General features: G+C 39.5%; 1 protein-coding gene across 1 annotated transcript in view; it reads right to left on the reverse strand.

Annotated features, from left to right (window-relative positions):
* Positions 1-9,790: 9,790 nt before the first annotated feature.
* The window catches only part of adamtsl2 (ADAMTS-like 2), a 32,133-nt gene continuing 26,317 nt past the window's right edge, over positions 9,791-15,606 (reverse strand). The window contains exon 10 of the mRNA XM_010769193.1: positions 9,791-10,158. Coding sequence (XP_010767495.1) covers positions 9,791-10,158 — 368 coding nt within the window. The remainder of the gene's footprint in view (positions 10,159-15,606) is intronic.

The raw sequence follows: 15,606 nt of genomic DNA on the forward strand, positions 1-15,606 counted from the left end.
GACACCTCTTTTAGCAGAAACAAAGGCTACATTAATGTATTAAATCAATGTTAATCCATGTGTGTGGTTGTGGAATTAACGGACGTGCCGTTGTGCGATTGCGGGAGGCAATGCAATCATTTACAAACTCTTCAACCACAATCCTAATTAACTATATTTAAAAACATTTTAGAAGGCCTCACGAAATACTTTAATGTAAATTAAAATTAAAATGTGAAGGAATGTGTGTAATCAATGTGGTGATTGACATTATTCACCCACGGATCTATGGGTTGGGGTATTGTTCCAAACTGACATTTTAGTTAACCAGACTTCCTGTTGATGTGAAATCCGAAAACATTTTTTAAAAATAAAATAATACTTTATTCCGAGTTTGCTTGCTTTTCTCTTTGGAGGTCATCACATAACGGCATTGTAATACACGGTTCGGCTGCATTAAATATTACATATCTGCCGTAGTTCGCTATTTATAGAGCCCTGATGAGAAGACTTCTAGACAAACAGAAAGAACTGCCGCCGAAACTGAATATGTGACGTGGATCATGAATATATCAGCAATTAAACAAAATCTTCAATTTCTCTTCACAGTATAAATCTCCTCGCAGTATCAATACTAATTCGGCTGACTTTTATATTTGATCCAATTGGTATATAGGCTGTATTTATACCATAACGGTGCACAGCTGATAGAAAGGGAGACCTAGTGGTTAAAGCACGTTATTGAATTGTATTATTTGTATTATTAGATATTAATAGGAGACACAGACAGACACACTAATAAGGCTTTATTTAAACATTAAAGAATACTTTAGGTTAAGGTCTTCTTTTGAATAAGAAAAAAGCTTTGGGGGTATACATATTAGGCCTGACAAAGTACTAATATATTGCTTTCCTGCAATGTTAACTACTGTATGTTTAAGCACTTATTTTAACTGATATTATACATATTAATTATACTCTTATAAGATGTATGTAGATAGTATAAGACATTTGCATGTATAATATCAGTTAAAATAAGTGCTTAAACATACAGTAGTTAACATTGNGTTATAGGGATCCTATTCATATCTAATAATAAAATCCAATAACATGCTTTAGCCACTAGGTCTCCCTTTCTATCAGCTGTGCACCGTTGTGGTGTAAATACAGCCTATCTACCAATTGGATCAAATATAAAAGTCAGCCGAATTAGTGTTGATACTGCAAGGAGACGTATTGTGTGAAAAGAAATGTAAGATGTTGTTTAATTGCTGATATATTTATGATCCACGTCACGTATTCAGTTTTGGCGGCAGTTCTTTCTGTTTGTCTAGAAGTCTTCTCATCAGGGCTCAATGAATAGAGAACTACGGCAGATATGTAATATTTAATGCAGCCGAACCGTGTATTACAATGCCGTTATGTGATGAATTTCAAAGAAAAAAGCAAGCACACTCAGAATAAAGTATAATTTTACTTTTAATTTTTTTTTTCAGATTTCACATCGCATAAACACCAAATCCCAGCGTGCATTGCGGCTAAACCATCCAATCATCGAGCTGAGGATCTTGCATACGTCTGTTTCCGGTTTCGTTTATGACGGATGTATTTTGTTTAGGGCTGTCAAGTTAACGCGTTAATAATAATAATACAACAAAATTAGCGCCACTAATTATTTTAACGCGATTAACGTTATTTTTTGTCCTCGGCCGCCCCGTAGTTTCAGAGCGCATCAAGTTTAAAATACCATCTACAAGCTGATGCTGACAGCCCCGCTCCTGCTTTCCGCTTGCGGCAGACCACACTTCCACGCTCACCGGCAGGCCCGGACTAGCCATCGGGAGGACCGGGAGGGTGTGTGTATGTGTGGCGCGAGCGAGAGAGAGAGAGAACGGGCACACCTTACGTGTGCACGTTGTTGTTAGCATCTGGTGCTAGCGAGCTGCGCTNTTTCACACAATACGTCTCCTTGCAGTATCAACACTAATTCGGCTGACTTTTATATTTGATCCAATTGGTAGATAGGCTGTATTTACACCACAACGGTGCACAGCTGATAGAAAGGGAGACCTAGTGGCTAAAGCATGTTATTGGATTTTATTATTAGATATGAATAGGATCCCTATAACGTATATTCATTACTCGTTATTCTCTACTAATAGTTAATTAAAGACTGTATATAATGACTATTTTGCACATCCCTTTCAAGATTTCAATATTTTCTAAGGTTTATTGACATATCATTAGACACAACTACGGAGTAGTGAATGAAAAACTTGGGTCGCAGGTTCCTCAACAGTGACAAGACATCTATCAATATGTGTGTATACTTCCACCATTAAACTGTCATATTCTGCACATTTCTTATACTATCTACATACATAAGAGTATAATTAATGTGTATTCATACATCTTATAAGAGTATAATACATATGTATAATATCAGTTAAAATAAGTGCTTCAACATAGTTAAAATTGCAGAAAAGCAATATATTAGACGTTAAGTACTTTGTCAGGCTTAATATTTATCTGTAGACACAAATGTCACTGTGTGTGCTGTGTGCTGTGTGCTCTGCATATGTGACCATTAAAGAGGGTTTCATCCCTCCATATTCTTCTTCTATACCCCCAAAGCTTGTTTCTTATTCAAAAGAATACCTTAACCTAAAGTATTCTTTAATGTTTAAATCAAGCCTTATTAGTTTGTCTGTTTTGCACATCCTCCTATTAATATCTAATAATACAAATAATAAAATTCAATAACGTTCTTCAAGCACCAGGTGTCCCTTCCTATCAACTGTGCACCGTTATGGTGTAAATACAGCCTATCTACCAATTGGATCAAATATGAAAGTCAGCCGAATTAGTTTGATACTGCAAGGAGACGTATTGTGTGAAAATATATGTAAGATGTTGTTTAATTGCTGATATATTTATGATCCACGTCACATTTTCAGTTTTGGCAGCAGTTCTTCCTGTTTGTCTAGAATTCTAATAAATCATTATTATATTAATATTGACAATAACAACCGACTGTCGGGGTAGCATTTGCTTGGCATTTCCGGTTATTTCTCCACTGGTTAACATGGGTTAACAATACTGTGTAACTGTCACGTTTGAAGGGACAAAATCGTGACATCTTCACGTCTCCCAGCATGGTAAATCGTCACATGTTCACGTCTTGCCGTGATACCGGGTTGCCTAAAAAGATCATCTAGTGTTTGTTGTAAAGGATCAGATGTTATCTCTTCACTGTAAGATGTACTGTTCTGTCGGCTAATACTTTAAGTGGGGGTGTCCGGTGCGTTGCTCTAGAGCACCACGGCACTGGGACCAGTCACTACTCCATTTTTTAAGTCTGTTCGGGGACTTGAACCGGCGACCTTACAGCTCCCAGTCCAAGCCCCTACTGGCTGAGCCTCTGCCGGACAAATCATTTTTTTTAAACTGAGCATTTTCTATCAGCTCAGATTTGTTTTCTGCTTCTTTAAACTGTAGTACAGTATGTGCTCATGTGTTTCATTGTTGTAGTATAGGCTACTGCCTGAAAAAGCTTAATGAAATGCAAGTTTTCCTATAAATAAAATGTCTGTCTATTGGGAGTCTCTCAACCTCATGGAATGCATAGTAAATCACTTAATGTTGTTGGGTTTCAGATGCATGGCCATGAAACATTCCAGACATATTCTGGCATCTTGTAGTTCCTAGAAAAAGTTTTAACCCTCGAAATGTTCAGATTGTATTGATTTCTATACAGAGCCAAAACGGATTTAGACACTTGTTCAACAAATGTAAGAAAACAACAACTGTCCCAGGGTGCCTGCAGGGACTCAAATAATTTCTTCATTCTTTCCGATAACTACAAGTCAATAGATTACATTGAACTAAAAGTGCTATATCCTGGTTCACTGGCATTTAATGCAGCCTCTTTACACATTTGGAACTCATTAGTCTTTTTTTCTACTTAAAGACATGTAAACTTTAGCATACTTAGTGAGGTTGTGCTTTTAACACAACCTCACTAAAGAAAAAACAAAAGTAATTGGATGTGACCAGAGGTGGAAGAAGTACTCAAATCTCTTACTTAAGTCAAAGTAGAAGTACCAGAGTGTAGGAATACTCTGTTACAGTAAAAGTCCTGCAATCAAAAAGTTACTCAAGCAAAAGTACAAAAGTATGATCATCAAAATATAGTTAAAGTACCAAAAGTAAAAGTAGTCATTGTGCAGATTGGTCCATTTGAGAATAATATATATTATATGTTATATAATGATTGATCATGAAAGTGTTCTCAAAGCTGGTAAAGGTGCAGCTAGTTTGAATGACTTTGTATACTGCAGGGTAGCTTGTGGATTTACTCCAGGTGGAACTAAAGTCTGATTTAACACTTGATTATATTTCACATCATTCATCTGTAAAGTAATGAAAGTTGTGTTCCGTTAAGTTTCAATGTTTTTTTTATTTCTGTAATTCTTTCACCGTAAATTTAGTCATTAATTTTTCTTTTCAATTAATTTTTTTGTAATTTCTTTTTATGTACTATTTTTCAATGTCACGTCAGATTCTATAGCTGTATCAAGTTAGATTTTCGTCATTTGTTTTTCTTTCAGGAAGTCGGACCTAAATTTTTCATCCGTTCTCAACGTCGCCTGGAGGTCCAAAGACCCTCAAACAAGGTTATAAACCTCGTATTATTGACTTACGACGAAATTGGTACAAATCAAGACTGCAGACCCTGTCTTTCGTACTGGACAGGGATTTCTGGATCTCTAGACCTCCAAGTATTGAATCGGCCTTCCAGTCTTTACCATAAACCCGGATTTGGTTAAGCGACGAAATATTTGCGTCGTCATAAAACTTTAGATAAGAAACTGTGTGTCCTTCGGTCACATCTTCTGAAGTTTTGTCCTCACTACACTAGGTGAAAGAATCACCATCACTCCTGAGCTCGTCGCCGCAAGACTTAGTCGACGTCGAAAGATTATCAAAAAATCACTCTGGACACTCTTCTGTGGTAATGTCCGTCAGGCCAGATGACTTCTATTTCGTACCTGTTAAAAAGGTTTAGGACGACACTGTAATCAGAAAATAGGATTATACGAAGAAATCCACTATCGGTCGACTAATCATTGACAAAATTACACGACAACTTTGAGTTCGTCCTCAGGTACTGACGTCGGATCTAAAGACCGAAATAGACAACACAACTTGTAACGTCTGACTTCGAGTCGCCGCTTGAAGGATATGCAACGACGGAACCGAAAGGGTTTTTGTAGATGGGCCAGCCAATATAGAACGAAATTAACCCTTCAAGTTGTGTAGCTACTAAGGCCTACTAGTCTCGCCCCACTGTGAGTCCTGGGCTTGGGGAGGAAAACACGGTTCTCGCTTCCTCACGCAAGTCCAGCTCCCGAAAGTCAACCCCCCGAAAATTAGACATGTGGGTATCACCCCACTCCCTCCGATTTAACGTGGAGTGAGACGGGCCACGTACACGATGGGAATAGCGCATGTGTGGTTCTCTATTTTTATAATAACTTCCCCGGACCGCACTTGGTTCTACCGGGCGCCGTATACAGGAGGTGTGAGTCTAACGGTAATTTATTCCGCACCAACTGTGTCGGTGTCGGGTACATCTCACGCGTGCCTGGCGGGGACCCCGTCCGGAGAGGAGCGGACCAGGCATCCGACACGTTACGTGAACGTCTCGGTCGGACGGGTCCGCCAAAGAAACTGTCTCGAAAAGGTCAGGGGCTGGGGACTTCCGTTTGTTTGTCTGACATAGCACACAGAATACGACGCAGACGTGGCCTGCTGCGCTACGCTACAAACCCCGCGCCGCGCTAATGTACATTTGTACGCGCCTGTCTGCGGCTTAGCGAGGCTGCCGCTGTACTTCGCCACCTACGCGCGCTTAGTGCGCTAACTTCACACGGCGCAGTTTGCGCTCTCAAGGTTAAAAAGTTGGCTCGGGGCAAAGTTTAAAGTGTCACTTCGCAAAGCGCCTCGGTTAGTCGCCACTCCTAGAGTCGGACCGGTAGTGACTGCAGCGCCGAGTTTGGTCTTTGTAGTCTCTGTAATCGACATCGTCAATCGTGTGTCTCGAGTGTCGAGGGAGTTAGACAAGTTTCAATTTGTTCCATGTTTGGGTGTCTGACAGACACAGTACGCGCTTATGTCCGCGACAAATAAATACAGACATCCGGCAACACCTCACTCGTATATGTTGCAATCGAATCGGACCAGCTGGGTTAGAGGTTAAGTCTTTTGTAAAAACCTCTACCAAAAAGCGGACGGAAGGAACAACGTCTGAATACAGTCGTAATTAAGTAGCCAAAAATATTGGCCATAGTCTCTAACAATTGCAGGCCGTAGTAAATCTTGTGGACAGTAAATGTTAATTAGTGCCAATTTTATACAAGTAAAACAACGTCAATCAAGGGGCTCGGTCGCACAGAACAACTTACTCCGCTCAATTTGTGTGCGACCGTCGTACCACTTTGAGCTCGCTAATCTCGCTACGGCTATCGCTCGCTAATCTCGCTTCGCTTATAAGCGTTAGCGCAGGCCACACTTGCGTCGTATTACCACAATCGTATACGTCTCCTCACGTTAAATTCGAGGGAGTTGGGGCTGATACCCCACATTCTAATATCGGAGGGTTGACTTATCGGGAGCTGAGACTTGCGTGCAGGAATGCGAGAACCCGTCGTTTTCCTCCCCCAAGCAGACCACAGCGGGGCCGAGACTAGTGGGGCCTAGTAATTTGTTGAGCCCACCGTGACTATTTTGCAACTGAGCCTGTGAGAAAACCGACTGTAATTCCGTTCATCGTTGCGACAGAAGGTGCTGTACGAAAGTTCCTACTATCGAGGTCTCCGAGTTTACCAAGACACTGGTCTCCCGGAGCTCGTGGTCGCCGTCCAGGTGACGCACCCACCTCCGCGCGTGGGTGACCCGCATCGGAGGACTGGGGGACATTTTTGGCCACTGTAAATCACCGGCTGATTTCGACTGGGATGGCGGTTTTAGGGAGTACCGTCCTGCTCTACCGAGACACGCCTCGGACCACTCTCTATTTGTTATTGTGAAGGAGAAATGGTCAGCGGTCAGTATTTAGAGGGACACGAGGTAATCTCGACACCCTCCGGCGTCCGGAGGAGAGAGTGACAGGAGGTACTAATCGGACAGGAGTTGAGGGTCGGAGAGGAGCTAGAGTAGGAGGAGGAAACGAGTGAGAGAGACAATAGAACATCACGGAAAAACCACAAAAAGATGACAACGGAGAAAACAATTGGTCCCAGTGTAGGTCACCACTTTTTCTTTGATTCATGTAAATGAGTCATTTGTTAAACTCTGTATGAAACCATGAACAATGTAGTTCATAATGTAATATTATTTTACCACATGAAATGTGGTGATGTACAATAATATTTCATCTATTTGTAATGGGGAGTTTGGTCTGTCGGTAACAATCACGACCAAACTCNTAGATCTGGCCCGCCGGTATATTACACGCACACATTCACTCAATCCTGAGGATTTCCTCAGCTCAGAGCCTGACCCCAAACATTGATGAACTTGCACCCAAGATGAGATGCCAAGTATCTGGCTTGAACTAGCATCACAGAGCAGCAAACTGAGTTTCAATGGATGTTTCCTTTTGCACTTTTTTTCTTGCGACAACAGGGCATGTTTGTTTTTTTCTTTGAGGGAAATTGTTTTGTTGAAGCTGTTGGCCTTTGGAAAAATGTAATCACAAGAAACCATAAGAGCCATAAGAAATGAATGCAACTGATTATTTAATGTTTAATGTTTTTTTTATAGGCAATAATTGAAGCTTTGTTCGTTCCAGGTTTAATATTTGCAATAAGTTCATTTCAATACGTTTTGCAATAAACATTGAACCAGTCCGGCCCTCGACTAGAACCGATTTTTTAATTTTGGCCCACTGTGTATTTGAGTTTGACACCCCTGCCATAAAGCATATTCATTACTCGTTATTCTCTACTAATAGTTAATTAAAGACTGTATATAATGACTATTTTGCACAACCCTTTCAAGATTTCAAGATTTTCTAAGGTTTATTGACATATCATATTCACAAACGGTGTAGTTATGCAATGAATGAAAAACTTGGGTCGCAGGTTCTTCAACAGTGCATTACAAGACATCTATCAATATGCGTGTATACCTCCACCATTAAACTGTCATATTCTGCACATTTCTTATAATATCTACATACATCTTATAAGAGTATAATTAATATGTATAATATCAGTTAAAATAAGTGCTTCAACATAGTTAACATTGCAGAAAAGCAATACAGTATATTAGACTTTAATTACTTTGTAATATTTATCTGTAGATACCCCCAAAGCTTTTTTTCTTATTTAAAAGAAGACCTTAACCTAAAGTATTCTTTAATGTTTAAATAAAGGTCAATTCGTTTTTCTGTTTTGCACATCCTCCTATTAATATCTTTTTACATCCTGCACTAAACTGTTTTATTGTAGAGATCACTTAAAGCATCTTCTTGATATTTGATATTCTATATTTCTATCATTCCCCCTATTTTGTATGTACTCTTCATCTTTTTTTCATCAAATATAACATATTCAACAAAAAAATGCAATAACGTGCTTTAACCACTAGGCAGTGCGGGTTAAAAAACGATCAAGTTTAAAGTGTTAACACAATAAATTATACTTTTTATTATTAGTGTAGGACGCTATATACGACATTATACGATTTAAAATAAAAACAATAATCGTGGCTTGATATTGAGTAAGAAAATGTTCTTATGAACCAAATAGCTGGAACACCCGGGGACACATATTCATGTATAAAAGACGTACAAAAGTGCATTTTGCATGATAGGTTACCTTTAAAATAAAAACAATAATCGTGGCTTGATTTTTATAAACCACACAGCTTCCGGACTTCCAAGACCCGACCGGGTGCAGGCACGAAACGTGGCGTATCATATTGACGCAAAACTCGGACTCAGAACTCAATGGGAATGGTTGGCGTATCATATGCACGCAAAGTCTGACTTCTGCGTACCTATTGCACGCATTTCCAATGTGTAAAGTTGTGTCATTTGTACGCAGACTGAAGAAAGTGGGTTGGTTTATAAAATTATAAAAAAATTGTATTCTAATATGGTGCAACTGTCAGGAAACAAAAGTTCCCCCTGGGATTAATAAAGTATTTTTATTGATTGATTGTAGTCAGTCCACCTGTCTATAAAACTACCTTTCTGCGCTGTCTGTCTGTCCACCTGTCCACCTGTCTTACTTATTTTTTAATTCCTGTCTGCACTAATTGTTTTCCACTTGGGCTGAACTGTGTACTTTCCCCCTTTTTCCGTATCCCCTTTGCCTGTTTCACTGCATGGTTTTGCTGCACAATTTCTTGTGTTGCTTGGCAGTGTCTGAACAATCAGGCCCGGTGTGACAGAGACCTGAACACCATAGGTCCAGACATCGGCCTAAAAATGGAACTCTTCTGTGGATCATCTTAAAACTCAATTAAAATGTTAAGTATTCTGTAAATAGCTGTTCACAGTCTTTGCGACCCCTCAAAGCACTTTAACATTTACAAGTCAGCCTTCACCCATACAAAGGCTGCCAAGGGGACTTACATTCACATATTTTCAAACACAAAGTTAGCCATGCTACAGGTAGCAATTTGAGGTTAAGTATCTTGCCCAAGGACATATTGACATTTTGACTGCAGGGACAAACTACTAACCTCACAGCTTCCCCACAATATCTATTTGATGCTCCTTTACCTGTGTTCTGTTGGATTACCTCGTTCTGTTGGAGCGGCTGGAGGTCTTCCCATTACTCTGCACTGTTTTGTTCTGGAAGGAACTGTCTACGCTCTCATTGCGTTTGCGACCCAGAGTAAACTCCAGTGTCTCGTTGACACCAAACGGGCCATCATGCTCCAGGCTTATCAGGTCCTCCTCCGCAGGTCCCATCTCTGACGAGAACAAACTGTCTCCCTCCGTCAGCAGCTGATTGGTTGAGATGTTGATGAGTAGCTCATCGGGGCCTATCCGGCCGTCCAGCAGCACCCTCCAGATGAGGTTTGGGGAGTCTGTCCCCGTGTCCAAGGGCCCACCAGCAGGTGCAGGTTTGGCAGTGCCACCTGTGTGACTGCTGTTTCCTTCTGATGATACAAATAGGGAGAATTCAGCTATGTTTTAAGAACGAATCAAGTTGTGTGTATTGTTGCAATTGAGTAATTCGTTTACAAATTTAGCTCGGATTGAAATACTTTTCTTGAAGATATTTTAAAGTGCATCAAAGGGACCGTAACCTAAGACGTTTCTAATTTCTAATTTCCCCCTCCTCGACTACTCTCCTCGACTCCCATCCTCGCGTGTTAGTCCCTAACACAGGAGATGCGAGCGGAGGAGTCGAGGAGGGGAAGCGAGGAGATAGGAGTGGAAGTAGCAGGCGTTTGGAGAAAAGAGAAATCCTCTCCTCTGAGCGGTCATTTTAAAGAGACGTCCCTTAATGATGACAGGAGGCACAGCAGCACAGTGGCCGTTTCTCAAGGTCGAGCAAACCTGCTGCAGAGCCACTATTTCAAGTATACTACGTCATCGAGTGGCGCCGAAGGACTGTTTAAATGCATGTTAAATTTGGCGCCACTCGATGACGTAGTATACTTGAAATAGTGGCTCTGCAGCAGGTATACTCAACATTGAGAAATGACCTCTGTCTGATGGGCTGAACTGTGTTCATGATGACTTATATATTTACTTTTAATTCAACAAGTCCTCCAACTCACACGACCAAATAGGTTGTTTGTTCAAGCGCTTAATACGACCTATAATCGTTTAGTTTTCGCCCTCTAGTGCTCCCGTTGATTGCAAACGTTACAGAGGGTCGTTTATTCACAAATACCCCTCTCGGTAAAATCCTAAATTGTAGAATAGTTTGGCCATTAAAAAGCTTTTTGATTAGATTTCTAGCGAGAAGTGTATATTCTACTTTTAGAATCCACGTCCAGTCGATATGTAGGATCTATAGTTTGATAGATATTACGAAGATGATTTGAGGTTTCGTCAGAAGAACGTGTATATGCGACAGCTTCCATGTGAAGTTACGGGGGGGAAAACAGTATTTCCGGTGTCGAAGTTTTCATCATAAAACCAATGATCAAATGATTTAACAGTGATATCTGCAGTACTCATCCAGTAAAATACATCAGTTTATCTTTGTTAATTACGCAACACTAATTGTTTTAAATTGTGTACAATGCTTTTGTGTTTTTCCCGTAGGGTTTTTTCTTTCGATTCTGAGAGACACATTTTTTTTTTTCAGAGGTTCTGATAGGCTAAAACATCGAACTACACCCATAATCCTGGATGTTTTAGCCGCAATGCACGTTGGGATATGGTGTTTATGCGATATGAAATCGGAAAACATTATTTTTTTTTAAATAATAAAAACGGCATTGTAATACACGGTTCGGCTGCATTAAATATTACACATCTGCCGTAGTTCTTTATTTATAGAGCCCTGATTAGAAGACTTCTGGACAAACTGGAAGAAATGCCGCCGAAACTAAATATGTGACGTGGATCATAAATATATCAACAATTAAACAACATCTTCCATTTCTTTTCACACAATACGTCTCCTTCAACACTAATTCGGCTGACTTTTATATTTGATCCAATTACTAGATAGGCTGTATTTACACCATTACGGTGACCAGCTGATAAAAAGGGACTTGTAGTTTTTAAAGATATAACTGATTAACTGAACTACCTTTCCAACTCCTCATGCAGTTAACTGTTACAGGTCTATACAGGTTCATGGTACAATGCATAAGCTTCTAATTGAGAGACTGAAACTGTATTTTTCTCTACCGTTCTGTTTTCATTTCACAATAAAGCTAATAGTAATATTATGTTTGATATTATTATGTTTTGTTAACTAGACCACTGGTTTTTTAACCCGCACCACCTAGTGGGCTGGACCCGTCCGAGTCTAGTTTTGGATAGTCTGCCGTGGTTCCATTCCATTTCAAAGAGCTGTTTGACGCTCGGCGTAACCTTGTCGCACTGCCACTCCAACTTCCAATCACAGAGCTTGAGGACTAGTCACAGGGTTTGTAAAGCAAGGTGGATGTTGTAATCCCAAATGATAGCTGGGGATTCTGGGTAGTGTAGTGTCTTCAGAAACTCTGTATTGTCTAAACTCCGAAAAAACTATTTGTTTCTCCGAATCGAAGGTTAAAAACACAAAAGCATTGTACACAATTTAAACCAATCAATATTGTGTAATTAACAAGGATAAACTGATGTTTTTTAGTGGATGAGTAATGCAGATATCACTGTGTAATCATTTGAGAGTGAGGGGAATACTTCTGGTTTTATTATGAAAACTTTGAGACCGGAAATACCGTTTTCACCCCGTGAGGGTTGACGCTAACTTTACATGGAAGCTGCCGCATATATACACGTTCTCCTCGCGAGACCTCAAATCATCTTCATAATATCTATCAAACTATAGATCCTACACATCCACTGGACGTAGATTATAAAAGTACAATATACACTTCTCGCTAGAAATCTAATAAAAAAGCATTTTAATGGCCAAACTATTCCACAATTTAGGATTTTCCAGAGAGGGTTATTTGTGAATAAACGACCCTCCGGAGCGTTTGCGATCAACGGGAGCATGTTGTTTCTTACACGACCACTAGAGGTGCTACACTTTAAAACGTGACTCTGGGTCGTAATATGTTGCTGAACAATCAACCTATATGGTCGTTTTTTGTAGGAGGAAAGGCTGGTATACAGGCTTGTATGGCTAACGCTAGCATGTATGCTAACACTAGCGTGAATGCTAATGCATTTTCTCATTGTGTTTAAACATCTCCGAATGTCATAACACAATACATGCATAGCCGTGGGAACATGTTTCAAATGGGGGGTGCTATGGGGATGACATCAGGGCTGGTTCTGACCAATGTGCTATAGGCAAGATTTTAGCTGGCAATGAGATGTCATCCCCATAGCACCCCCCATTTGAAACATGTTCCCACGGCTATGNGGGGGGGGGGGATATATCCAGTCTCTGATAGTGTTATGTTATTATGAGAGCGCTCTGATACTTGTTTGATTCTGAAATCGTATACATATATTTATATAAATATATATAAATATGTATGTGTGTGTGTGTATATTTCCGCATCTGTAGCCTATTATTGTCTCATTATACCACACTGTCAATGATTTAAAACAGCCTGCCATCCGACAAAAAACGATCATATATAGGTCGATTGTTCAGCAGCTTAATACGACCCAGAGTCACGTTTTAAAGTGTAGCACCTCTAGTGGTCGTGTAAGAAACAACATGCTCCCGTTGATCGCAAACGCTCCGGAGGGTCGTTTATNCTGTAACCAAATTCAATTTCCCCCAGCGGATCTATAAAGTATTTCTGATTCTGACTGTTATTAAACATAAGAGGAAGATGTTTCCGATTGGTTGTTTTATGTTATGTGTTGCAGTTGGAGGAGGATGAGTTGAGGGGCGTAGCTGTACTGGTGTTCTCTAACAAACAGGATTTACCCCGAGCCATGTCTGGCAGTGACATCACCGAGGCTCTCCTCCACCTATCAGGAGTCTCTCAGCCGGTGAGTGTTACTTTACCTGTTGAAACATCAGATCTGATGCAGTACGTCCCATTTAAAGATGCAAAAAGTAAATCATGGAAATTAATGATTGAACTTATAGCTATATAAACAATTGTTTCATTTTTCTCTTCCAGTTCCACATTTGGTGAATTAAGCGTAAAGTTAAAAAAGGGTTTCAACCTGAAATTAATTTCAAATGTAAGTGAATTATATGACTGTATGTCTGTAGTAAAACAAAAAGTGCACTCAATACATAACACCGGGAGGATTTTCTTTCACAATCCGGGTCAATGATTGGCATCAACATTTATTTTAATGCAAAAGATGTTGTGCACTAAACAAGGAAAATGAATATGCACCATATGGCAAACATTAGAAAAGGTTTCACTCTGGTGGAAAGGAATAAAAAGTAAACATGTTCAAAGTAAAGACTCCAGATGTAAAGCCTGAGATATAAATATGTTATACTGTAATGGCCATTGGGATTAATAAGTGTGGTTTTGATTTTTCCTTAATAGTCTAAATGAATATATTTGGGTAATGCAGTTTAATATCGATTTATTAAAAGAAAATACAAAAATATCACCGGTGAGTTACAAGTGTCATAACATTTTCTGTTGTGTTTTGCCGGCAGCGCAGAGCACAGCGATGTCGTTTAAGTGATTTTGTTCATGAAAATCTGATTTATATTGTCCTGCAGCTTATTTCCGTGTGTGTGTGTGTGTGTGTGTGTGTGTAGTGGTCTGTGCAGGCGTCCTGTGCTGTCAGTGGGTCTGGTTTGGTGGAGGGTCTGGACTGGCTCTCAGACCGGATCCTGAAAAAGTAGACGCTGATGTGAACTCTCAAACAGGAAGTCTGGAATGAACCTGGACGAGGCAGAAAATCCTGGAGAAAAATAAAGAATCCCTAGCTTTTCAAAATCACCTATCTGAAACTTTTAAAGAGGCTCTATCATGCTATTTGGGCTTTTCCATGTCCTGTAGTGTGTTATAAAGGTTTGTGTGCATGTAAATGGTCTGCAAAGGCTAACATCCCAAAGTTCCTTAGATTTTACTTCTGTAACATGGTGACATCACTACATAACACTCACGCTTCTATTGGCTAGCGCTCCAACACACGTGAAAGGCTAATAGGTGGGACATTTCTAAGTGGTTGACCAATCACATCAGAGCCGGCCAGCTAACCAATCAGAGCAGACTGGGCTCTGGTTTCAGACAGAGGGTGAAAAGAGGTGCATTAAAGAGCTTTTTGAACATTAAAGCATGGAGATATGTCACAGTAGAGGAACACAATAACATTTGAACCTGAAGATGACAGAATATGGCCCTTTAAAAGCAGTGCAGAGTAAAAAGGTTATTATCTGTGTATGTTCAATCAACTCAGATTTATGATGTAAACGTTGTTTTTTCTATCACAAAATTGAACGCATAGTTTGTGGCAATGAAAATACATTTCGGACGTAAAAACCAATAAAGCAACAAAAAAAAGTGCAATTCAATAGTGCATGATACATAATAGTGCAAGTAAAAGACAGCAATTCCAAAAATATATACATACAAATTGAATAAGATGAACAATGTTAAATGAAATGCTCTTAAGTAGGATACATACTGTGTATAATTAAGATGTGTGTATTATAAAATGATTGTCCTGCATACTTTATCATTTTCCAAGGAAGGCGTTGACGTGTTATATTGTTGCTACTTGGATAATCAGCTCAGGAAGCCCTTTTATATTTTCCACATGTTATGTTAGTAAATCTTATGATAATGTATACTTGTATATTTTTAAATGGTGATGTTAATATTTATTCTATAATAAAATTGGTCTTATGACAGATTGTGTTTGTTTGATTTTAAATACAGACTGTATAGTAATCCTAGGAAAGGAATAGTTTTAATTTTAAATATTTTATAACTAAATTCTCCCAATCCCATGAGATACATTAAGTAATAAATAAA

Source organism: Notothenia coriiceps, unplaced genomic scaffold, assembly GCF_000735185.1.
Source record: "Notothenia coriiceps isolate Sejong01 unplaced genomic scaffold, NC01 NC01_scaffold00006605, whole genome shotgun sequence".
Classification (NCBI taxonomy): domain Eukaryota; kingdom Metazoa; phylum Chordata; class Actinopteri; order Perciformes; family Nototheniidae; genus Notothenia; species Notothenia coriiceps.